The sequence below is a fragment of the Vidua chalybeata genome, chromosome Z, assembly GCF_026979565.1.
Source record: "Vidua chalybeata isolate OUT-0048 chromosome Z, bVidCha1 merged haplotype, whole genome shotgun sequence".
NCBI classification, from domain to species: domain Eukaryota; kingdom Metazoa; phylum Chordata; class Aves; order Passeriformes; family Viduidae; genus Vidua; species Vidua chalybeata.
The window spans coordinates 39911225-39938220 of record NC_071570.1 but is presented as its reverse complement, the minus strand read 5'-3'; the positions used below and the strand labels follow the sequence as shown (position 1 = coordinate 39938220).

General features: G+C 41.8%; 1 protein-coding gene across 2 annotated transcripts; it reads right to left on the bottom strand.

The window, feature by feature from the left end:
- Positions 1–10628: 10628 nt before the first annotated feature.
- On the bottom strand, positions 10629–26391 carry SLC45A2 (solute carrier family 45 member 2). Of its 2 annotated transcripts, none has more exons than XM_053931899.1 (7): positions 25953–26391; positions 24711–24887; positions 21184–21509; positions 17276–17419; positions 15964–16087; positions 14939–15144; positions 10629–11141 (listed from the first exon to the last, which is right to left on the bottom strand). In XM_053931899.1, the coding sequence occupies exons 1-7, from the start codon at positions 26389–26391 to the stop codon at positions 10917–10919; spliced, it is 1641 nt and encodes a 546-aa protein (XP_053787874.1). In that variant the 3' UTR covers positions 10629–10916. The 2 variants fall into 2 exon arrangements, with proteins under 2 accessions (XP_053787874.1, XP_053787875.1); XM_053931900.1 differs by having other exon boundaries at positions 21184–21404.
- Positions 26392–26996: the final 605 nt, after the last annotated feature.

Here is a 26996-nt window from a genome sequence, read left to right as displayed (position 1 = left end):
AAATCGAAATCAAAATATCAAAGTATTTGTTTTAAATTATAGAAAAGTGCAACATTTCTGGTTTTGATTTCAGAACACAAGTTCATTAATCCCTAGTACTGCAATATAAGATGATTATTTAAATACAAGTTTCAAAATGGTTTTCTATTTCGAACCCCTTTCCTTGCTGTCTAACTCCAACATCTGCCTGAATCTAAAAAGGCAGAGGGTTGTTTGTCACCTCTAAGTACTGATGGAGAAAACTTGCTATTTCTGTCCAGAGAAAACTGCTACGCCATAGTGGCAATTACACTTTTCAGACTCTGTTAGGTGTACTGTACGTGTTGGTAACTCCTGTTGTAAAATTCATGTTTGGTCTGAAAGCAGCTGGTTCTGCTACTTGCAAGGAGAAGTTATCTTTTTTTCCAAGGCAAAAAAGACTTCTCCAGCCTTGGGCATTTGCTAATGGGGAAGATACTGATTTACAAGTTGTCTGAAGAAGAACAGCAGAGGTGAGCTGGTGGCTGATGGGCATACTTACACAGATGCAAAGACTCCAAAGAAATCAGACATATCCACAGAAGAACTTGAGCATCTGAGTACTGTACATCTGCCTCTCTAACCTCCTGAATCCTGACTTGGTTGACCAGTGAAGTCTGTAGGTACCTAAGTTTTTTCTAGTAAAATTTTTGTGCCTAGAAACCTCTTCCTGAGCATGCCTAAATCTGCTTAATTCTGTAGCACTTATTTCTGTGCTTAATGGGGATATCTCTGTTGGGACTGGCCACAGTGTGTATCCTGTGAGGGAGGCATCTCTGCATCCTAACACAGAAGACCCTGAGCCAGGCCACAGTAAGTCAGAAGCGGCTGTGGACTCAACTCATACCCCCACCCCCCAATCCCTTTGAATCTGTGCCTAGATGTGCTGCTTCTGTTCCAGCTTCAATGTATGTGCAGATTATGCTCCTTCCCCCTCCCTTGTGAAATGCTAAATCAGTGGTCACAGCTATCCCTCACAGCCTGAGAGATTCAGTTCCCCTTTTCCACGTCGCAGGGGAATGGCTGAATCCCTGGGCTACTTTGTGAATGTGCTCATATTCTCTGGCTTGAAACAGTTCCCTGTTGCCTGAGTTGCTCACTGTTGCTGGATCATAAGGGCAACGAAAACCCTCAAACTCTGCTTGGCAGCACAGTGGTTAGGATGTAATCTCCAAAGAGGATTGTGGAGATATTTTTCTTCATCAAATACAGAATAGAAATTGCATACCCATCTGGGTTCTAGGTCTCCCCTTCCCAAGGACAGTGGTTAACTTGCTCCCAGGTCCTGTTTCAATTAAAGATGCAGTATGCTATCCAGGAACCTGAGGTCTTTCTAGACCTGCTGGTAAAGCAGCTTATTGTGCTAAAGGATTTGCAAAAATCTGCATTTCTGATCTGGGAGAAAGCCCTAATGTCTGTGTTGCACGTGAAGAATGTTGTACAGTTGTATGAGAAAAGGATACCATGAGCCAGAGTTCAGAGAGAGAGAGATAATCATATTTCTGTAGGCTAGGAGGAAGTATCTAAATTAAGGACATGGGAGGACTCTCACAGCCAGATGCTTTTCTTAGTGTTTGCTTTTGAACAGCGTAATCTCTTGCTTAACTTGCTGGAATTTTTTCCCCTATCTAATGTTTAACTGTTTTTGTGCATTAAATAAACAGCTTTCCAAGTGTCTAAAGTGTAATTATGAATTTCAGTATATAGTAAGCTGCCTGAAAGACAGCCTCTGTGGTCCTCAGCATGGCAAAACCCATGTGCTTCTGTGGATATCAATGCAGACATAATTTTGTGCCAGGAAAACAACACAGTAAAAGAGGTGGTGTTTGGAACAATGCATAGTTAGCCCAGAGTGCCAATGTACCATTGTCAGAGGAAACCCCAAATGTCTGATCACTAGAGACATAAAAACCTCCCATTTGGCAAGTGACCCAAACATGAAAATACCTTGAGAGTGTGTAGGGACTGGACAATGAAATTAGCGGGCAACTCTCTCACAAGCCACTGATCCACCAAGTGTAAGTCATGGATCTTCTGTTTCAAAGAGACACAATGCATCCACACTTGGCCAAATGTTGATTTAGGCCAGACCAGCAGCCCAGGCTGTGCAGGTCAGTGCATGTCCAGCACAGCCAAAGGGCACTGCTCTAACAACAAGCAGAGAGAAATTTTGCTTCACCTGTGCTGTGAGTCCCAGCTAACAGCCTGAAATCTGTGCTGTGTGTTGCATGGGCAGGGTCACCAGCCTAGTCTTGGCAGAAGGTGCAGTTGCTCTGTGTGCACAGGGTGCGTGGGCTCAGCAGAGATCATTCCAGCTCAACAACAACAAATCCTACTGAGTATACCGGTATGACTACAACACCCTTCAAAAACACTCCTACAAATGTTTATGTCTTCGTTTATAACAATCATCTTTTCATGTACTAAAATAAACATACTTGAAAGATACAAAACAATACTTATCGAATTCTTGACAAGATTTTCATGCTTGTTCCCCTTATGTTACAGATTCTTGGTGGGGTGCTGCTGGAGAGGTGCACTTGGTTATAGAAGGGTAGGGACGTGAAGGTGCAGGCTGACATCTAGTGACAAACTGAGAGAACTTTTAAAGACCGGATATTCTCATTAGGCGAAGACTTTCATTCTTTAGGGACGTTTAAGTATCTCAGCCCCTAAATAACTAACAAGGTCTTAATGTAATAATAACTTCCAAATGCATTTCCAGGTTTCTCCTTTGAAACGCCTCTTCGGTGGAAATGCTGTTTCACTTTCTCAGTGAGTTATTCTGGCACTCACTTTAGCAGTAAAAAAAGTCCAGTCCCCTTCATTCCCATTCACGATTCTGCTCTAAAATTGGTTATTCAATTGAGTGTGTGCACAGAAACTGATCTAATTTCTATCCCTGAGCTGGAGCAGGAGCAGATATGGGTGTGGTGCAGCTCAAGGACATTAGATTGAGAGCTTGGAACTTCTGTTTTTAGTGAGGGTTATTTCTCAAAAGAGAATTCCTATTTTTCCATTTAAAGAGAGTTACTGAAAATATCTTTTTATCATGATGAGAGCAGTTAAAAGAATCTCTTCTGGGTACAATCCCAGTAGCAGTCAGTGCTATTAGTAGCCAGTTAACTCATTCCTGTGCTAAAGTGTAGCTGATAATACACATCAACAGGTTTCTCTGCCTATGTCTGTGCATAGACTCAGAGTCCTTCCCAAAATCTTAAATATAGACTCATAGGATGGCTGAGAAAATTAGGCCAAAAGATCAGCTGCAGACAGAAGCAGTTTCTTCAGTTAAGAATCTTTTGCAAACATTGATTTCCTGATTGGAAAGGACTGATTACTATTCAGTGTGGGAAATAACAAAATAAAGGTGTCTTACTCGGATACTAGCTCTCTCCTTTACTCATCCATTTTTGGGACAATGAAATACTGTTTCTCCAAGGACTTCTGTTTTTCCTTCAGAACAGCTGGATGAGTATGGTCAGTTGTACAATGGCCAAATTACCTGTTCAACACTGACTTCTAAAATCATTGTTCAATGAACCTTTCCACTTTCACTCAGCTGAACCTCACTGGATAAAACTGGAATCTTGTGGAAAATTACTTGCATCTGTGTTTGTGAAGTCTGATCAGCATGTTGACATCAGGTGGGTGACTCCCACACCAAGGGGTTGTGCCACCATTCAAAGGTCCTTAATGGGCTGAAGAAATGGTGTGGTAGGAACCTCACAAAGGCAGTAATAAAGTCCTGAATTCTCTGCACCAGCACAGGCTGGAGTCCAGTTGACTGGAAAGCAGAGAAGGAGCTGGGGACAAGGTGGACATGAGCCAGCAACGGGCCTTGCCCATCAAAATTCACTTCCTGCTGAAATCCAGTCCCTTGTTCATAGGCCAATCCAGTGGTGGATATAGAGGTATAGAGAGCAAACCATGAGGTCCTGAACTGAAGGTTGAAAGACATCCTACAGTACTAGTAAGTAACTGCTCAGTTTGTACAGTGGATCATAATAGGGAAAAGAAGAATCTAGTTTAAATTTCAGATCTCATTTTCAGAGATGTGAACTGAAATCTTGAATTTTGAGCACACATGATATAAAGCAATTCCAAGGAAAATATTCCAAAATGCAAAACTGCTGTCCAGAAAAGAACACCACCCTTTGATAAGGTGCCATCTTTTTCTCAGAGAGAATCATAGTTCCAAAAGCTATTTTATTGCCATGTTTTGCAATGTTATGATAATCTAACAATCTAACAATATTTGGGATATATTTCTTAAAGGTCTGCTTATTAGGTTTGGGTGTTTTGTTGGAACTGAGGCAGTTATTAAAGAAAAAAGTGCCTCAACCCTCAAAATCTGTGGAAACTGAATAATTTGCAAGTTGCATTGCAAGCTAACATATTTTTTTTTAAATATGTTGAAAATGTAATGTTTGAAATATGTTGAATGTTGAAAAAACTCCAAATCATCTGAGATACATTTGCACTTAGGTAGTGATCTGCCAGCTGTGCAACCCCAGTGTAAAGCTCCCAGACTTCAGCAAAAGGCATCTCTGTCAGAAATGTTTCCTTTCTCTCTTGTCACTCCTTAGACTCCACAAATCTGCTGTTTGTCACATTTCCTTCTCAGTATCTAACGAGCAGAGGGGCCTTGAAAACAGAGGTGTCCAAGACTCTGATGCTGCCTCCCTCTGTGCTGCCACCAATGTCCCCCCACCTCCTGATGCACATTAGCTGTGGTAAGCCAATGCAACAAAAACTCATCTTCCAAACAAGCTGGGAACAGCAATCCTGCACTGCAGGATCGACTCTTGGCTTCAACACTGAAGGTTTCCAAGTCCAGATTCTGCCATGCGTTTGATGCTAAACGTGTCCATGGGGGGCTCCCCACCACCACATGTCCATTGGGCAGGGTCTGCAATGTGTTAGGCAGCCGGGCTACAGCTGGCAACGAGCAGCTTTCCTTGGTTGTGTAAGCACACACAGAAAAGGAGAACGGTAGGGCAGCAGCCCCACGGTGAGCAGCCAGTGGAGGGGTGTGAGAGACAGTCGGAAGTTTCCTTCATTTGCCTCACAACCGTCCCAAGGACCCTGAAGACCCCTGACAGGAGTTCTGGCCTGGCCGAGGTGACAGACACTTGCCAAGTGACTGTTAGCAGGTGCACTCGCTGTGCTTCTACAGAACGCCGCATTCAAACAGGTTGTGACAAGCAGTGGCTTGTACCTGCATGCCAGCACCTGCTTCACAGACCAACGGGCTCTTCACAATGGCCCATCGATCTTGCCCACCTTCTGGCCAGATGCCACTCACTTTGGCTAAAGACTATATAAACTGCAACCTTTTGGGAAGACTTCGGTGCACCCCCACGGACTATGGTGAATCTGTGTGGCTGGCCCATTGAGGATCTCGTCTCAACGGTGGTAGCTATATCTGCCTTCCCCTCTTTTCTCTCTATTTTTTATTTCCCTTTTCTGTCCCCTCTATCGCATTTGCTGTTGGTACCACAATAAAGGTGCATTTGTTGTGATTAAATTGATGGTCCCCTGCCGTTTGCCTTTTTGCACTTTTGGGGTCGCTTAACGAACCATCACGACACCCCGCACGAGCGGATCGTGACAAGGGTTAAGAGGGAGGGCAGGACTGGGCGGCTCCGGTGGGCGCTGAACACCAGGAGGCAGCCGAGCACCCGGCTGGGCAGGGACAGCCCCGCCCGGCTCCCCTGGAGCGGGCAGAGCCCTGGGAATGGCCCGCGCCAAAAGCGCCCCGACACCTCGCACCGCGCAGCTCTGCCCCCGGAAACAGAAGGGCTGCTCATCTCAGTCTGCTCCGCAATCCAGGCTGGAAAGCACTGAGTTTTGTTTTCCTGCTGCTGCAAGTGCTTACCCACGGGACCAGCCTCCAGTTTGATGGCTCTGAAATGAAGTCACTATCCTTAATACCAAAGTAAAATACTAATACCTGGGGAGGTAAAATGCTAATTTCCAATTTTAAAAAATTAGGAAACGCTTCTGCTTAATACATTTTGCATATCTATAGGAGCAATGCATGAAACTGGACATCATAGAAGGCAACAGAATCACAGAATGGGTCAGGTCAGGAGGGACCACAGTGTTCATCTGTTCCAGCCTTCCTGCTCAAGCACAGTTGTCCTAGAACATAAGGCACAGGATTGTATCCAGAAGGTTCTTGAATAACTCCAGTGAGGGAGATGCCACAGCCTCTCTGGGAAATCTGTTCCAGTGATTCATTGCTCTCAAAGACATTCTTCATGTTCAGGTGGAACTTCCTGTGCATCAGTTCCTGCCCATTGTCTCTTGTCCTATTGCTCAGCACCACTGAGCAGAGCCTGGTCCAGTCCCTTGATCACCTTTGTAGCTCCCTGCTGGGCGCACTCCAAGAGCTCCATGTTTTTTTTACTGAGGAGCCCAGAACTGGGCACAGCCCTCCAGACAAGACCTTGCTTAGGGCTGAGCAGAGGGGCAGCATCTCCTCTCTTGGCCTGCTGCCAATGCTCTTCCTAATGCACCAGGACACCATTGGCCCTCCTGGCCACAGGGGCACTGCTGGCTCATGGACAGCTTGTTGTCCACCAGAATTCCCAGGTCCTTGTCCTTCTGCTTTTCAGCAGGTTGGGCCCAGCCTGTACCAGTGCCAGGGGTTGTTCCTCCCCAGGTGCAGGACACTGCACTTGCCTTTGTTGAACTTCAGACAAATTTTCTCTGCCCACCTCTCCAGCCTGTCCAGGTCCCTCTCAAGAGCTGCAGAGCCCTCTGGGGTATCTGCCACTCCTCAGCTTTGTGTCATCAGTGAACACCCTGAGGAGGCCTATACCCCTTCCAGATATTGAGGTGAGACTGACTTGATCCAGTTCCTGTGTTCTCCTTCTTGCCTGTTTTGAAGAGTGGGTGACATTTGCTTTTTCCAGCCCTCAGACACCTCTCCTGATCTCCATGACCTTTCAAAGATGATCATGAGCCCCCTGGCTATGATGTCTGCCAGCTCCCTCAGCATTCGTGGATGCATCACATCAGGGCCCATAAAAATTACAAATCACTTTTCACAGTTCAATCTTTAACAAGTGACCCCGAACATTTGCTTCTTAAATAAACAAGATGGAGCAGCTAGAGATTGGAAATGAATGCTGGAAACTTAGAGGGGAAAATTTTGTTTTATAGCTCATTTTTTATAGCTTTGTCATGCCAAAAATCATTTACAGACATTTTACAGCAGATACTTCCACCCAATCCTTCTACAGTTCAAAAATATCAAATGTCACCATTGCCACATTCACTTGCACCATCTTTTCACATGCTGCAGGGACTGGTAGTGATTCACAGGCACCAATGTGAAAGATGTGAGTTCTCCCAAGGCAAAGACATTTATGATTCATCCTGACTTGTGTAGCCTTTCTGGAAAAAAAGATTTATCTGCCACAAGCCACCTGAGTTGCTTGTTTTCAAGCAAGTCAAAGAAACTTAATGACAGCACTATGAAACACAGAATGAACACGGGAGAAAAAAAAATCAGAATACTTGTGACATTACTAAGACTTCAAGTCCTCTAAACAAGAGACCAGAAGTTCCTTTAAGGATTTGCTTGTGTCACATACCTGCTTGTTAAAGGGGAGTAAGTGGCAGATGTTTGTAAGAGAAAGAAAAAGGGAAGTGCCATGAAGATAAGGTGACAGACTTGGTCTCCTGCCTTGTTTTATTCAGCCATGACTATTTTTGTGAAAGTGGGAAGGAGGAGGGTTGGTTATTGCAGGGCATCTCATCTTTGAGAGGGTTCAGAGGAGGGATACAAGAACAATTAAGGGACTGGAGCATCTCTTTCATGAGGAAAGGCTGAGGGAGCTGGGCTTGTTCAGCCCTGAGAAGAGGTGACTGAGGGGGTGTGGAGTCTCCTTCACCGGAGACATTCAAGAACCTTCTGGACACAATCCTGTGCCATGTGCTCTAGGATGGCCCTGCTGAAGCAGGGAGATTGGACCAGATAACCCACTGCGTTCCCTTCCTACCTGACCCATTCTGTGATTCTATGTGGTTCGTCTAAGTGTATCATTTGCATAAACATGATACAGAGAGGAGCTTTATTTATTTGATTTTATGTATATGGAAATAAAACCAGATGAGAAAGATCAGGAACAGGGTACCTGTAACTTTATACTCACATCACTGCTATAAAGTAGATGTTAAGTACAGTCAATACTCATATTGATGGCTCAAGTCCAGAACTAGTGTAAAAGCACAGAAGAGGTGGAACTTCTTAAATTAATAGCATTACAGTACAATCCTTCAATACCTTCAACATTTTTAAAATTTTAGCATTTATTTTTCTGAAATAAATATTTTATCCCCTTTAACGTATTTGTAATATATTATATTAGTAACATACATTAGTAACATTTCTATTGCTAAAAGAAATATTTATTTTATCCCCTTTTATGAGTTAGTAACATTTTGTATTGTTTTCAGTAACATTTGAGATACATTTTCAACTTCAGTATGAGCACCATACTTTTTTGTCAGTTTGCTCTTTCTAACAAAGACTCATACTGTTTTGCAGTCCTGGGAACAATACAGGATGTTTTGATGGAGATTTACAGAGAAAAGATGAGTTTAATTCTGTCTTCTGTAGCTGACAGTGGGTTTTAAAGGGAAAGATCATGAGGTTGTGAGAAATGATAATACAAGTTTCTGAAACAATTTTCTCTGAATAAATCTGTAAATAATAGCACTGATATACATGATAGGCTCTTCTCACTTCTCTCTGCAGGTTCAGGACCCTTCTTACATTGCCACAGATCTTATGGTCCCTTTGTGGGCCAGCATCCTCTTTGCGTAACAGAGCAGGGATTTAAATGACCATTTAAATGTTAATGTTCTAATGGAGTTAAACCTCAAAGAAAATATTGACAAAGACATAGGTAAGCATTGCAAAATTTCTTTGACTGCCTCACAGTGGAATCAGAGCTTTATGACCTCAGCTCCTGGTGCACAAGTTTACATGGTGCAGTTCTATGAAACCAAATCACTTCCTCCTTTATCTGTTTTTATGGCTCCATAGATGCCTTGCTCTTCCCTTGAAAATTCATCCTCCCAGGAGATACAGAGTTAATGGAAGTTAGTGAGTTAATGATAGCATAAAGCTAATTGTGAAGACAACAATCCTTCATTTTCTGGCTTCCCCCTGTTTGTGCCTGTTGAGGCCCTCGTGCTCCAGCTGTCTCAGCACCTGCAAACTGTTTCAAACACAGTGCAGGGGCTCTGTCTTCCCAGGTTTTCTCTGGTGTGAAATGAGTGTGAAATGAAGAGCCACAAAGCAAAAGAAACCATAAAACATGGCTTCTTCAATAGGCAGGATGCAGATGCTGTGGTGCAGTTTGTCATGCACTGAGCCCCTTTTGGGGCCTACAGTCATCATCAAGAAAAGATATCCCACAGGCTTGTTAAAATTAATAAGAATTTACCTAAGGGAAAATTTGTTTTCCTGAGAATATGTGACTCATTCTACTCTATAGAACACAGAAAAAGGATGAAGCTGATGCATCTCTGCAGAGGCACTTGATGCTCAAATGTAACCATTTAATTTTTGGTGTTGCCAGTTCGTGTCTTGCAGAGCTTCTAAGAGCTGATAAGCTCAATACTGCATTTCTCTGAACAGTGTTGATGATACACATGCAACATTAAGAATGAAAACAACCATAAACACCATACTTGCCCATAGACTCTCAATATTCATTAACAACCTTAGCAGGTGGCTTCAGGTGGCTTAACATATAACATAGTGGATGGATATGACAGTTTTCAGGACAGAAGAAGCACAGCATAAATACAATAAATTGCTTTCACAAACAGGTTTTAAAAACTCTGGCAGTATTATAAAAATAAGAATGAAGCTTCTTATGCAATTAAATACAAATAACTGGGATTATGTATGTACTGTACAATAATTCCTGATAGTGCTTTGCAGAACTGAATTTATCTACAATATTCTGTAGAGAGCAAATGCCATTTCAGTCAAAGCATGAAGGAAAACAGAGAAAAGACAGATGCTACCATATCCAATGTCAAGATTTATGTGGTCAAACAGCTGTCAAATTCTTACATTGACCAAGTTTATTTTTTCAATTACAGCATCAGAACTGAGAGGCCATTTTTAAAAGAAGGGAGAAATGGCAACTGTTTTCCATAGATAGATTTTTAGGTCGGTACCTACACATGGATTTGCAAAGCAGCTTTAGACAGATTTTCCTGACAAGCTCAGCCAGTACTTTCACTTCATTCATACAAAACCAGCAGGATCCAGTACAAAATAATTACTTTACAGTAATGCTTTTAAACAATAGGCTTCAATCTTTTTTATATTCCAGTAATTTTTTACACTTAAATTTGCTTTTGACAGTAGCTGGTAATTAACCAGTTTGAATCTCCTGCAGCTTTTGACTACTGGAGGGAACAGCCCCCAGCTTAGGACACTTGAACATTTGAAGAACAAGATAAATAAAAACATTCTTCCTAACTCTGTCCTTTTATCTTACTTCAATTTGTCACATTCTTCATCCACTAACTTTCACAAATTGGTAATGAGGAGTTTCATAATGATTCCCGGTGTAGAGCATCAAAATACCGTGGCCACACACACCATCACATGTCACAGCACGTGAACACACTGTGGGGGGAGAGAGAGAGTGTGTGTGTGTGTGTGTGTATGTGTTTGAGGCATAAGGCAACCAGTTTTATCAAGTCTCCATTTCATAAAACACTGGAATTGCAACCGATCCAAGGAGGTAAGAGAGAATCACATGCCAGCAGCGTCAGCACAGCAACAGCACCAGTGCTACTGACCCAGAAAGAAAATGCTCCCCTGGGGAGATCCCTTCCGACTGCTTCTTGCAGTCCTAGTCCACGTACCGAATGCAGAAAGCCACGAAGCAGCAGCCGACCAGCGCCACCGTGGATGCCGAAATCACGGTGACGGCGCTGCCAGCAATGCTAACCAGGAGCCCCAGGCCCACGCCGAGAATGATCTGGGCCAGCTGGACCATGCAGGTCAGTGCAGCACAGTCGATGCCCTTCCCTCGCCCCTGCTTCCCTGCTTGTTCCCCTTCCTGCAGCTTCAGGCTCTGCAAAGAAGCACAGAACAAACCCCAGAAACGGGGCAGTGTCAGCAACGTGCAGCTCTTGGCTGAGACATTGTTACAGCTCCAGGGGCAGCGGGTCTCATCAATAGCTTGCTGCTCCCGGTACCACAGAGGTTACCATAGAGATTTTACAAGTAACAGTGAGTTTTCCAAGCTTCCACCAAATTTTTTCTCATTTGCAGTTTTCCCCTCTATCCCTTCTCTTAAGGAAATAATTGAAAATTGACCAGAAAACCTACACATTATTTTCAAGTTCAGGTCAATTTGAGCTCTGTCAAACTGACATTTAACAGTACAGGTCATCCTGTCATGAATAACTTGGCTCTGACTCATGGCTGAAGGAGCCATACTATCATATTATCAAAGAATCATCATAGAATCACAGAATGGTTTGTACTGGAAGGAACCTGAAAAATCATTTTGTTCCTATGCTCTTGTTGCGAGCAGGGATACTTTCCAGGGTGCTCAAAGGTACATGCAACCTGGCCTTAAACACCTCTAGGGATGGGGCATCCAGAACTTCTCTGGACAATCTGATGTAGTATCTCACCACCCACACATTAAAGATTTTTTTTCTGATATCTAACCTAAATTTACTCTCTCTAAGTTTGAAGCCATTCCTGCTTGTCCTGTCACTATGTGCCCCTGTGAAAAACCCCTCTCCATCTTTCTTGCAAGGTCCCTTCAAATTATGCCACAATTATGTCAATCTGAAGCCTTCTCCAGGCTGAAAAATCTCAATTCTCTCAGCCATTCATCAGAGGAGAGGCGCTCCATCCCTGTGACCGTCTTTGTGTCCCTCCTCTGGGCTCACTCCAGCAGGTCCCTGTCCCTCCCATGCTGGAAGCCCAGAGCTGGATGCAGTGCTCCAGGTGGGTCTCAGCAGAGCAGAGCAGAGGGGCAGAATGCCCTCCCTGCCCTGCTGCCCACGGGGCTCTGGATGCAGCCCAGGACACGTTTGGCTCTCTGGGCTGTGAGTGCCATGGCTGGGCCATGTGCTGCCTCTCACCCACAGCACCCCCAGGCCCTCCTGGGCAGGGCTGCTCTGGGTCTGTTCATTCCACAGCCTGTGCTGGTACCAGGGGTTGTCCCAGCCCAGGTGCAGCACCAGCATTTGGCCTTGTTAAACCTCATGATGTTCCCATGGGCCACATGATGTTCCACATGAACTTGTCCAGGTCCCTCTGGATGGCATCCTGTCCTTCAGGTGTATCCTCACACCTCAGCTTGGTGTAATCTGCAAACTTGTTGAGGGTGCACTCAATCCTTTAGTCTATGTCATTAAAGAAGATACTGAATCACACTGGTCCCAGTGCAGATCCTTGAGTGCACCACTTGTCACTGATACCCATTTGGATTCTGAGTCATTGACCATGATCCTCTGGATGTGACCATCCAACCACTTTCTTATCCATCTAACTCATCAAACCCATCTTTTCACTTTAGAAGGAAGGATGTTGTGAGGAACCACATCCAGAGGCTTTACAGCAGTGCTGGTACACCCCACACACGTACAGGCAGGAACCTGGAGTTATGGCTCAAAACACATAAAGAAAATCAGTTCTAAAATACAAATGTAATACTTTTATTGCTGGGGATGAAAGCAACCTGAAAACAAACATCCAGATTAGGATTCTTCTACTCTGCTGAGGACTGCTTTAAATCACTAATCTGTGTATCTGCTATGATATACATAGCAGAGCAAAAGCCTTCATTTATTATGTACAGGTGTCTTGCATATTAGCACCCTGTGAGGCTGGTGGAACAGGTTAACTAGAGGGGTTGTGGGATCTCATTCAAACCAGACCTGGGGCAGCCTGCTCCAGATTGCCCTCCTTGAGAAGGATCTGCATGATCTCTGGGGGTCCTTCCTCCAGAAAGAATTACTTTGTTTTATTGGGAAATTATGTGATAATTGACATATTTATTTTCTTCCTGCATAGGCTGTTAAATGGAGGAGGTTTTATTCCAATGACAAGAAGTTCCCACACTGCAGGCTGCAGGCCAGCAACACCACGGTGTTCTGGTATACAAATTCTCTTAGCCATTAAGATGCCTTTTTTTTTTTTTTTTTTTTGCAAACCCTATTACCTTGCCTTTGAGCTACACAAAGCTCACAAGTGCTGGAGACAAACAGTCTCTTCTTAATCCAGTAGAAAAAAAAATTGAGTTTGGATCCTAGGGAACAGCAGCACAGAACAGGAGCTGAAATGGCAGCATTATAAAACACAACACATGATTTTGGTAGAGTGGGGGAAAAATATCTGCTTCTTTTTCTGAAATGATAAAGTCCCAATTTTAGACACTTTGAAAAATAAATTGTATTTATTTTGCTGGGCTGTTCCTAATGTTCATATATGTAGTTCTGACCACAAATACATGAATCTGTAAATGAATGCTTGATATTTGCTTTTTTTTCCCCTGCCTTGTACATTATAAAAGATTTGAGCTAAACCTCAACCCATTAATAGAAAATCTAACATAGATTTATATGTAATTTTACATCAGTCATAGCAAATACCATACACCAAACAAGAAACAACTGTCTTATAAGTAACACATGAATATATTGGCCTATTAAGTGTAAAGTTCATGTACACTTTAGCTTATTTTATTTCACTTCTGTCTTGAAACAGATAAAAATCTTGCATTTACTCCTCCTCTCTGAGTTGGCTGACCTGAGGTAAGAATTTAGATTTCACCCTAACCTGGGCTCATTCTCAGTCTTTTGTTTTGTGTTGATAACACACCATGATCATTCTTTGTTGGAAGGAGCAAAGAAATTAACTGAAAAATTAGGAATCGTATATATGAAATATTTAATCACTTTGAAACATCATCCTAGCATTCAGGAGAATAATTAAAAGAGTTTTGTTGTGTTCATCATTCAAAGGGTGCTGGTGAAAGCTGTACAAAACAGTAGGACATGTTGTCTAGCACTTGATCTAGCCCTGTGCTGCTTTCAACTATGTTTTTTATTTGGTTTTCCAATGGTTCAACATTGCCTTTATTAGTTTCTTCAGATGTCCCAAGATATACTGAGAACTTTTCCTAATTTCTTCCAACTCTCCTTAATCTTTCTTGTTTCCAGCTGTTTAACTTAGGAGACTTGAGAGGACATTTCCATTCAAGAACTCAACACTTGACAATACATGAAGATCCTGCTGTGCCCAGTAACATGATACAAGGTGTGCAAGTTTTTCCAGATTTTCCTTGGGAACAGGATTTAAGGCTGTGGAGGAGAAAAACCCAACCACAGACATTTAGAAAGATAATGAGGATGTGGTATATGATTTAATACTGAACCATATAAAGCTGTTTCTACTTGAATGGCATTTGTTTATTAGCTAAGAGCTTTTGTAACACTTTGCAGTTAACTAAAAATTCTGACAGCCTTTACAGGCTTGTTATTAACCTCAGGCACTCAGAAGTAAGTCCTCTGCTAATGTGGCTGGAAGGAAGGATATAAAGAAGGTAGGACTTGAAGACAACACAAGTGGAGCCCAGTTACCTGCTTACTGCCTGAACATGTACTGTGATTGGCTTTGTTTCAGATCTGATGATAAATAATTATTTGTTTTACTGAAGGCCTGTTTGGAGAGTCTGGGGCCGGGATGTAAACTCCGCCTGTCAGAAACTCCCCATTCATATGTGTCATTATTAATAGTTCAAAAATAAAATTAAAAGCTGCTCACCATTTTTATCCAGTTTACCCCCAAAACAGGTTTAACAAACACAGACAGATATAAACTTAATGCTTCTTGAGACATTGCACTCACCTCTTCTTCCCTGTGGTATTCTGCAATGAGGTGGAATGGCACTGTGTACAGTGTGCTGGACATGACTCCGAAGAGTGAACAAAGAGCCAGAGTGGAATAGACATTGGGAAACAAACCAATTAATCCAGTACCCAGTCCAAAAAGTAGGTATCCAATGAAATAAAGTCCCTTTAATCCTATGTATGGCAGAAGGACTTTCTGCAAGTCTGTGAAAAGAAAGTGAAAATGCTGATAAGATTAAAAAAAAAAAAAGTCACATTTTATCAGGCAGTTCCGTTTAAGGAAAAAAAAAATGTATTTTGTAAAATGCAATGAAGGAGATAATCTTAACGATTTTGGAAATTACCTCAAATTATTGTAGGTATAAACTTGCCAAAGAATACTTGCTCACACCACCCCAAGCTCAACCTACAGCTCACACTGCAGCTGCACCAAGAGATACTCATCCACAGAAAGACCACACAAAAATGCCTGCAGTTAAGCTCCAAAGGTGAAAACATTTCCCTCAAGCCTCTTTTAGATGCTCAAATCAACCCCCAAAATGCTACTTATTTGAGTTTTCGGATCATGAGTCTTTTAATCCTTGGGAAGAGTTATGGTAAAATCTTCTTGAGGAGCTGTGCTAGCATGTTTACACATAATTTTGGAGAGCAAGATTCAAGCTTCTGGCAAGACCTTCTGCACAGGGAATGCAAATGGGGAGAGGTCACATTTGAAAGCCTACAGCTACAGCATTGCTAGGTGAAAGAGCATGTAGGAATTTGGTGTGGCATTTAATTTCAGAATGATTTTTAGTGTTCAGGGTCAGTTCATGTGCAGAACAATGTCCTACTGCCAAATTCACCCCTCATCATATGGTCAGGAACTGTTTGTGCTAAGATACGAGTTTCTGACAATGCTGAGAATGTAACATTCCTTAAAGCTTCAATGTAGAAAAAAAATCCAGGTAATTTGGCATCTCTTTATGGTTTTTGAACAATGGCAAACAGCAAACACAGTGTTGGAGTTTGTTCATGGATACTTACAAGAATAGACTGATGAAGAAATTGCATTGATGCACAGTCCCCAGCATCCCATCTCCACTCCTGCTTTGTAGGTAAGGTAAAGAGTGGAATTGTGAGGTGCGTAGGGATTCCCGTGGTACACAACCTGAAAGAGACCACAAAAATTACAGAAGGCAGGAATAGCTCCATGTAGGGAATGCCTCCTTCTTATGGGCCCCATCCCTGGTAGGGAGCATTCAAGGAATCTGTTGAGCAGTGTCCTAACCACCCATTTGTAATTTTCCAGGTTTCACCCTCACTGGACTATCACATCCCAGGCTCTGCCTAATTTTTTACCCTCTGCCTTTTCCTGGACTGTCTACTTTACATCAACTCATTTGCTCTTCTGTGCTTTGGGTGTCCCACTTCCAACTAACTTTCTCTCTCCACTTCTGCTTTCTTGCCTTAGCCTTTCTTGCCCTAATTTATCTACCTTTTTTTTTTTCTGTTTTCTCTTTCAGGTTTTTGTCAACACACTAATTTTCCCACACAGTTATTGTCTTATTCAGTTACTTTTCTAGACAAGCAAAACATTTTTCTTTCATTTGTTCATCTGCACTGCAGGGAAGAAGTCCCTGCCTCTTGTCTTGCCTACAAAGACAAAAAAGGCAAGGAAATGGGAATACTGTGTGGAAACCACAGTAGAGCAGGGAGTGGCAGTGAGAGATTTGTGGCAGGACCATATTACTACTCTGGAAGGAAGGAGGCAGAGACATCCATATAGGCAACAATCACTGTCAAGGACATACAGTCCCTGGGAATGGCATGGAAAAGGCACCACTGGGTGTTGTGAAGGCAAACAGTTGCTGAGAAAAGGGACTCAGGACAGACAAATACAGGAATAAAACTTTCTGCTACCGAGTAGCTCCCTGTGTGCAAAGAGCTGCATGGACTGAGGCCAGGAAGGCTGCAGTGCAAGTGAAGGGCTTTGCGTGGATGCTGCACACACATCAGGACAAGGCCAGCTGCATCCAAGTACTGCCCCAGCTAGAAAACCTGGGAGTAGCTCCGAGGCAAAGCAGAAAATGGATGTGTGTGGACCAGCTCTGAGAGCTTCACTTGGAACATTTAGACACAAATAGCCTTACAAACACTAAAGGTTTTCCCCAATGATTTCCTTGGAACAAGGGCCTGACCTTAATTAGCTGGTTTACAAAACTATTGTTGAGCCATCCAGATATAAATGGCTCTGACAGCAGTGTAGTTTTCTCAGGATAGTAACACCATTGCATTTATTTTTGATGGAGGAGGAGATGCTACAAGGAAAGAGTAATGAGAGTATTTTATACTTTACCTGTCCCATGAAATCCGTGAAGAAAAGCATGTTGGACAGGAAAGCCATCCATCCAAAGAGATGGCTCACACAGAGACAACGATAGTGGGATGGCATGCTTAAAAGTGTCTTCAAGAGGTATTTAAGGGTCATCTGCCTTTTTTCCTAAAAGCAAATATTCAAGAATAATACAGTATTATTGTCCTGAAGGCTAATGAAATAGCTGACAGCAAATGAAGAAGCCCTTAGTGGTATCTTTTCATTGCTAAACTTCCAAAGTCTTTTATTTTTTGCTAGGAAAAGTTGCTTGGGTACTGAGTTTTCTTCAATTTATAAAATTCACGGAAACAATAGAAGACATGGAGTATACCAGCAGAAATGTAACATTTTTTGCTGTTATTATCAGTATGACAATTATTTACATGCAGAATCACAGGGAATTTTTCTGCCAAAGCAGACTCAGAGAGTTAAAAAAAACCCCAATGAACCAACAACATAAACAACAAGAAACAAAATTTATTTCTTTATAGAGACCATTCAGCTTTACACTGAAAATTTAAAGCTGCCACAGAAAAAAAGTTATGCTCAAAATGCTTCCTGAAAATTAAAATGTGTTACAGATTTCTGAGACCTTATTCCCTTTCCATTCTATGTGCTAAATTCCCAAGGAAACTTCTTTTTCTCGGGAAACTTCTACATCTTCGGGCATATAATGAGCTTTCCACTGTGCACTGTCCTTGAAGCAGGGAGAAGCTGTGGTTCCCCATTGTAGCACACAGAGAATATGAGCTCCAGCATCTGAACACCTCATACCAAGTGAGAAATAACTCATTTCGTGATCAAAACTTAATTGGTGCTGGTTAACAAATCTCACTGATGAGGAAAATCAAATCTTCTCACCACCTTTAATGCCCCAGGTTATCTCCCTCCTTGTCTCAGCCCCGTGCCCCAAAATTCTCAGTTTCTTTTCCAGTCACATTCATCAGATCATTTATATTGCTTTTTTTTTTTTTTTAACTACTGTAGGTGTGCTGGATATCACGTATTTTGACACATAATTCTTCCTGTATTAAAGCTCCTGCATAGTTCACTGCTTTCAAAGAGGAGGAAAAAAAAATTTGATTTTAACTATGTATGATGGAAAACCTCCAATTTTCTCTCATGATATTTGGAGACAACAGTGTTGGGAAAGATGGTAAGGGAAAGTATATGTTATGAAATATGGAAGAACTGCAAAAGTTATGCTAATTACTCAAAATTCCTGGACTAGATCTCATCTTCAATTTGCTCTAAGATGTCCTTTTTCCCTTTCTTCCTTCAGTCTTGTACTTGCTTTTCACAATTATACTTTCCTTTGAACTAGGCTATGCTGCAAGCTACTCTATGAATAATCACCACATACAAAGTTGGAAAATATTTTGCTTCAGTGTGAAGTTTTTAATCCCCATAGGAATGCCAAAATTCAAGTTGCTGACTTCCACCTTGGACTGTGTATTGTCCAAATCCTTTGGAATTTCTCTTGGCATCACTGTCTTTTTCTAAACAGGGTAAGCTTTATGTTCTTCTACAAATATAAAAAGGAAACAAAAGAATTCCAGATTGACTCATTAGTGTTATTTCAAGGATAATTACAATTGTTTGACTTGGTTTTATTTAGTTTGCAATTCTTCCACCCTGCTTTTTAAAATAGCCTTTCCAATCAAAGTTTTAAGATAAGGTCATGGAATTACAAAGGACACTGCAGTGATTACCAAAAATAATTTGACAGCTAGATAAAAACTTTTTTTTCTTTTTAGATATTCCAGAGAGTGGAAATAGAAACCATAAATGTTTAATGCACACATTCAAAACATACCAGCACACAAACTGCATGCTAATTTAAATAATGTGCTGAAGTTTGGCTCTGTTTAAGCACCTTATCCTTCAAAAGCTCAGAATACCAATAATCTCTACAAAATCACTACAGTTCAGGGAATAAGATGATAAGAATACAGAGGAAGCAATATGACTTGGGTTTTTTGGCAGTGGACCCTGAATAATTTGGCACCATTCAAAAGAATACAAGGCGAATTGCTTTGGGCGTCTGTTCATACTGTAGCAGGTCAAATCTCATTAATAATCATGTTAGCTATTAGCATGTGAGAACATAGGCCTTAATTTAGAAGAAATGTAGCCATGATGCCTGCAATTTAAAAAAGAAACAGAAAAACAGGAAGCCAAACTAATTCTTCAAGGAAGTGATTATGGTAGTGAATGAACTCAGCAACATGTGCCACAGGAGCCAGATCATTAAAGCAGTGAGTGTCTAGAATTCATGCACACAAAGAAGTGCACATCAAAGAAACATGAGACTGATCAAAGCACTGTGGGACTCTAACAGGCTGCCCAGCCTAGGCAGAGAAGAGAGCAATGGCACAGGCTCACCACCACAGCTTCACCTCCAGTGTTGGACATGGAACTCCATGTTTTTCATGTTACTGACTCCATGGAATTATTTCTTCCCAAGGCAGAGGCTACCTCAAACCACAGTCTGCTCCCCCCACTTTCACTGCATCACTCTCTCATCTTCATTTGCCTTCTCTTTTTTTAAAGCCTACGTGGTCCAAGCAATTGATGAGGCTCAGCATCTCTAACAATTCAGAGGATACTCAGAGTGAGCAGTGCTGGTGAAGGATGCTGGCTGCTGAAGCTGGTCTGCTGTGGGGAAGCTCAGACAGCATCACAGTGCTTTTGTCAGATTCTCCCCACAACTGCTGCCTTGCTGTCTGCCCCACTCCGTGTTTGCCTGGCATTCTCATCAGGCAATGCTCATTTCATACGTCTTGCATCTGGTGTAATAGTAGTTTTCTTCCAGTTAGAAATACCAAGTATTATTATAAAACAAATTATAAATAATAAAAGATAAGAAATCCCTTTTACTTACAGATTAAACAAGAGTATTGCTTTCCTACTTATAACTGTTTGCTTAGTACAGCTTAGTACTTACATAACAAGCTTAGTACATTTTACCTGATTTATCAAATCTTTGTATCAGTGTATCAATGTATAATGCCAAGAAATCAAAAGTGGAATTAAAATGAGAAGCAATTGTGTCACCACTATTGTGTTATACTTTGCTTACCTAGGGTACCATGAGATAGCCATGAGGATTTCTAGCACTAAAAGTCATCAACCAAACAGTAAAAAAGATCAACTGTTCTCAACAACATGCTAGAAGTGGGGTCTCCAGATATTTTTCTGGTAGACTCACCTCTTACTAGGTGCTTTAGGTTGAAATTTTTTATAAAAATGCATCAGAAACAAAACAACAGTGAGGATTTAAAAGTACTCACTGTTTTCTCCCACCTCAAAATTTTGCCAAAGGCACAGCTAAAATATCACTCAAAATAAAACTCAAACTCTGGTAGCAAGGTAGCACTGCTGTAGAGTTAGCAATTTTAAACACCTTAGTGCTCAATAAAATGTTGAGTGGCAGAAAATCCACGTCACACATTTCACATGTACTATGTACAAAATTCTATGGACTTCAGTGAGAATTAGAGAACTACATCAAAGATTAATGGTCTGTAGTCTTTGTCCACAATTTTATGCTAATTATGTCAAGACTAAAGGACAAAGTAGATCCTATTCACAAAATTCACATGAGGAGGACATCAAGACACTGACATTGAGCAGCAAATCCAGCCAGGTTCTCCCTCATCCCTGCCAGTGGTTCAGAGCATCAGAATTAGCTGGTCTCATGCCTCTTGCGGGCAATATTTTCTAAAGGAAAAAAAAAAGGCAAACAGGCTTTCTCCTATGTCTGTATCCTGGTGGAGGGTTCTTTTCTGTGCTTGTGAAAGGACTCCATTACAAACAATCAGCAATAGCTAATTAAGGGTTCTTGAAGGATGCAAAGACATGAACTATAAAATCACCTCTGCACTCACCTCTGTGCGTGATGCAACCATGCATTTCCCTGGCTTGGCTGCAGCCTTTATTTCAGTACATGTTGATTTTAAGTGACCATTCTTAATTTCCTCCTCTATGGAGCTGTATTTATGGTGTTCAGTCACTTCCAACAAGAACTTTGCCTCTTCATTTTCATATCTCAGTGGGACTTCGGGAATACTGCACAGATGTATGGTAAGGCAGATTATGAAAACCAAGGCTGCGAAGAAGAAAATCACCTGGAATTCTGATGCCAAGGTATATCCTAGTATAGTTTGACCCCAATCCATAGCACCTGTAAGGTAACCCAGGGCTCCTCCCAAACCTACAATGGTGGGGGAAAAGAAAGGGAAAAAAAAATGTCTACCGGCATTGACAAAATAAACAAAAAGAACATAATACCTTCAATATGTGATGCCCTCTAGAAATGGTGGAATAATCACTCTTCAGATATTTATCACAAGAAATAGGAATACTGAGCTAATCACATACATGAGCAGTTACTAAAACATCTCTTGAAAAATCTCCTCAGATATGTCAGGTAAAGCTCTCCAGAATTTGCCTGAACACACAGCAAAATAGGGTCCATCTCTTTTTTTGACACTTTAAAACTGTGTTTTCTTTGAAATGGTAAATAATACAAGTGATACTAAATTAAATCCTACAAAAATTATTGTGATTTTCTTTTTTTATTTTCACAGAACAAACATTTTAAAAATTATATTGAGAGTTTCTATAGTTTAGAATTTGTAAATTGTATTATATTTAGCTTAGTCCAAACAGAAATACTGCCTCCATGTGAAATTAAAAAAAAAAAAGGAAATAAACCCAATGGCATTGTTTTGTACTTACACAAATCCAAGTACAACACCACTTGGAAAAGAAAACAGAAAGGAACAAATATAAGCATATATATTTACTAATTTTCTCAGAAGCTGTAGACTAAAGGGTAAAATGAGAATGCTACTTTGTTCTTTGGTGTTAATAAACCTAAATTTCAGTCAGTTTGGTTTTTTTACAGTTTCTTCTCTTTGTTACAAGTGCACACAGAGATGCACAGGTACGTGCCCTCTACATTCAGTACGAAGCTCTGGTAGGGGTGGCACCTTTGTAGAGTCCTGACACCTTGTTAACCAGGTGGCTTTGGGGGATGGATGGTTGGGAGTTCCACAGGATAGGCACTTTCCAAGAACTTGGAAGCATTTCTACCCTTCTGCTTAGGAGAACTGATAACAGTCTACAGCAAAGCCCTGCATCTAAGAAAAATTAACACCATCTGCACTTGCTTCCCCCAAAAAAATGGGATTTTGATTTCATTCTGGGCTTTCTGTAACTTCTTTGCCCTCCTGGGTCTGATTGTGGCCCTCCTTCATTGTGACCTATGGCATTTCACAGGAGACTGTATCCTTTCTTGTTCTCATAAAAAACAATTATGCTATTAATAACTTTTTAAAGAAAATCTACACAATGTTATTTTCAGGGTATGTTTGCAGACAGAATGTTTGACATTAGAGGATGTCTTTGCATGCTGTTTGGAAAAATAAGCATTATGATATTGGAATGCAGCCTGACTGTTGAGTTACTGGATGTGTGCACCCTTTCTTCCACTTGAATAAGTGGCCATGGGTTTCATAACTTCAAAGCTATCAATTTTCATGCTCAAACCCGAAACTGAAGGCAAACTGGAGAGTAAAATCTTAGAAATGTTAAGTATAAAAGGAAAGAAGGAACTAAAGTAGGAAAAAGAAACTATCTAAAACAGAGCCTGGACAAGAAATGGGAAGATTGCTGTCTGTCTAATAGGGATAAAATGGGGTATGACAAATGTAAATGGTAGGGAATGGATATTAATATTACAGTTAGGGAAAACAAACACTAAGACCAGTGAATTGCTGGAGAAGACTGCCTTGGGAGGCTGTAGAACTCCAATCAAGGAGGATTTCAACACCAAACCAGGGAACTTTCAGTTAGGAAGGGTTAAGATGAACTTGCTGTGGAGAGCACAGGATGCTGGACCAATTCACACACTCTGCCCCAGTCTTATTTCATGTTATTTGTCCCACATCCCCTTTTGCAGCTCAGTACACTGAATCAGCTAAATCTGTAGCTTCAAACTTGGAGACTTTTTAGTATCATCCAAAACAAAATTGCAACCAGAGTTGTGCTGAATATACATAGAGACTTACTCCTCTGTCTTTCCAAACAAGTGTTTCTTTAACATTTTATCTGTTTCTAATGGATAATACAGATTTCATTCCCATGTGGCTCTAAGTTTCCCTTATTAACTGTGTTCCTGGATATAGGTATTTCATGTGTCCAAAATCGGCCTGTTGTCAGTAGCTATTACACCTCCCTCCTTGAACAGAGTAACTGCTACTGAGTTTACGTGTCTCTGCTCCTGCTGGGGGCTCAGTAGCCACAAAGATTGCATGACTTCTCATGTAGTCTGCTTTTTGTCTAGTGCTTTCTCAGACATGGCAGGAGGTTCCTCCCGGGTCACTTCATAGGTACACAGCTTTACACGCCTTCCCTGTGCATTTCCTCAACACAGGGCTCACATTGTACAGATGATTCCATAGAATCAATGTTGAGGGGTTGGAACAGACTTTAGAGATTATCCAGACCCACCCACCCTGACACTGGCAGGGACACCTCCAGCTAGACCAGGCTGCTCAAGGCCTTATCCAACCTCACCTGGAACACTGACAGGGTTGGTCATTCATAACCTCCCTGGACAATTTATTCCAGTGTCTTACCACCCTCACAGGGAAGAATTTCTTCCTAACATCCAGCCTAACTTTCTCCTCATCTTCCTAAAGAAGAGTCCTTCTCCAGCTTCCCTGTGGTCCCCCTTCAGATACTGGAAGGTTCCTATGAGGTCTCCACACAACATTATCTTCAGCATTGTTCCAACAGTTTTGTGTCCTTCTGTAGCTTGACAACATTCCACAAATGTACAAAGGGAAATGAAGCTGTTAACTTCATTTTCAGGAACTTGAACTGAACCACTTGGACTTATTTTGTGGGAGTTGTGAATTTCTGAATTTTACACAAAACTCCTGTTTCTATACAGCACATAGAGGAGCACTGCTGAAGAATGAAAATCAATTCCATTGGTTTGTGCAGCTCTTGTTCTATGTCACATGACAAGTCAAAAATGTTATTTTTACGTGCAATAGCAATGAAACAAGCTACATCCATTAATTTTTCCCTCAGCAAAGACTTGAAAAAACGCAAAACAAACCAAACAAACACTACTCCACATTTTAAAATAACTAATTACTCTTAAATCATGCCGGTGTTGCTGTAATTATTTGTGCCTGCAGCCTTCTTCAGAATTCTTGTAGCAGCAATCACAAGTTGCTGTTCTCTGGAGTAATGAAAACCCAGCAACAAAAGTCTCGTGACTGAAGTGCAGGATCAGATGATCAGTTCATTCAAGATTAGAAACACAGTGAGGATAAAATCCATGCAATTTCCTTCCCCTCCTTTGAGACGTAGGGAGGAAAAGAAGGGATCAGTGTACCTGTAAAGAGGGCGTGGTAATGCAGACCCTTCTCTTTATCCTGATGAGAGCAGACATCAAATAAATATGCTTTGATGGGACCATCAATAAAATCAGCTGCAAAATCAAAAAGTACTACTCCCAGCATGGTAATGACTATTGCCCACGTCCGCTGCTTGTCTCTCTCATCGATGAAAGCTAAAAAAAGAAAAACACCCTCATTCTGACAGCAACAGTACCATGTTCTGCAAAACCACATTTAGTCTTTCCTGATACCTCAAAATCTAAACAACGACTGGTCCAGTGAGTCCAGTGACACCAGAATCTCATCAGAGAAGCAGGAGAGCTGAGTCTGTGTAGTGCTGAGCTGGGTTAGGATGACTTACTGCCTTGAGTCAGCACATGCTCAGCATTCTTCAAGCTCCATGACCAAGGGCATCTCTATTCTTAATCTATTCCTTTACCCCTTCAAGGCATGCTCTGGTGGCCTAACACATGCATTTTGTAAAGTTTCAGTTTATTCTCTTTGTCCAACCCTTATATTGTTTTAGGTAATCAAGAGTTGACTGCAACATCTCCCTCTGGGTTAATGAAATCAATTTGATTCAACATCAATAATATCGAGGAAGAAATAATAAATCAATCCATTAAACACACACCTCCCCCATCTGCCTAGTCAGCAACAGCTTTGTATCAAGACTTTAAGAAGCTATATCCCAAACTAATATGTAACAATATGGATGTCACTCCTATTTTATTTTGTATGTTTCAGCTGCAACGGGGTTTCCGAGCAGTTAAGAATTTTTGGTTTTCACCAGCACAACACAAGAGTCAAGCCAGTGCTGCAATAATTGAAGGCGAGTATTTTGAATACTAATCCATCTAAAATAGGGATGAACGGGGATTCAGTTTGGGCATGTATTACATCACAAAAACAATACTATCATTTAAGCTAACAAGGTAGGTCTTAGCTCATAAAAACTTCTATGGCCTAAGCAAATATTTACCTGTAGCTTATCAGGCAACCAAAGAAACATACAATGCAATCACATGCACAGACTACAGAACACTACGCACAGGATACATAACATTCAGTGTTAGGATTGAATGTACACAAAGACTACAGTGCTCCCCAGCTCCTTCAGTGTGCCCAAGTTACATGATACCAAATTTTAACAGTGCATTTTAAGAAGGAAAATTTTTTCTGATTCAAAAGGCTAGGATGAATTTTGTCTGTCAGCATAGCGCACGCCCTTCACTCACCTGAGATCATCACGTCCCCATTGAGGTACAAAGCCATGCCTAACAGCATTATGATGCCCAGACCCAGAATGTAAGGTCGCCTCCTGCCCCAGCTACAGGTGCAGTGATCACTGGCTGAACCTACCACGGGCTGCAGCAAGAAGCCCAGGACAGGGCTGATGAGCCACACGAGGCTGTAGAGGTTCTTGGGCAGCCCTACACTGAGCAGCACTGGTGTGACAAAGGCGGCCTCCACGGCATAGCAGAACTCCCGGCCGAACATTGCCATGCTGTGCATGACCAGCCTTCCCACTGCTCGCCTCCTTGGCACCGCTGCTCCAGTCCTCATCACTGACTGCCTCAGAGCTTCCTCCTTCTCTCTGATGCCATCCATGTCAGCCTTGCCCACTCCAGAGGTGGGCAGGAGAGCCCCATGGAAGCTCTCTTTCGTTAAGGTCATAGCTCTGGCTGCGAGCAGCACCGTGGCAAGCTGGTGCTGCCTGCTCCGGCTGACATGGGGCCCAGATCATATGCCCGGTGGGATCGGTCTGTGCTGGGGGAGGGACTCACATACTTTCATGGCTCTGTGATCACAAGTTATGCCAGGAAGGGGGCGGGGAAGTGTGTGTTCACATTAGCTGATCTGAGCTTTTGGGCGTCTGCACTGCTCCCGACTATCCACAACTAAGGAATTACTGTTTATGCATGAAGCACACATATAACGGGAACATACATCACATGGTCTGGGCACAGGATTAGCCTGCTGTTCCTCTTGCTGTAAGACTGCAGTGACACCAGGAACCCAGTCCTCATCTTTCCATTCAGCAAACATGAGCATCAGACCATTCCCTGCTGACTAACCTGGGGGGAAAAAATCTGCATCTATCAGGAAAGGGATTTCAACGCACTTCATAAGGATGAGTAAGTGAACCTATCCATTGCCCTTGAGCATTAGAGGCAGATATAATGCAAGCAACTGATGAGTACTTTTTGTGTGCTGTGTACTGCCTGCAAAAGAACTGATTATTTCTTGGTTTCTGAAAACAGAGAGTATCAAAATTACTT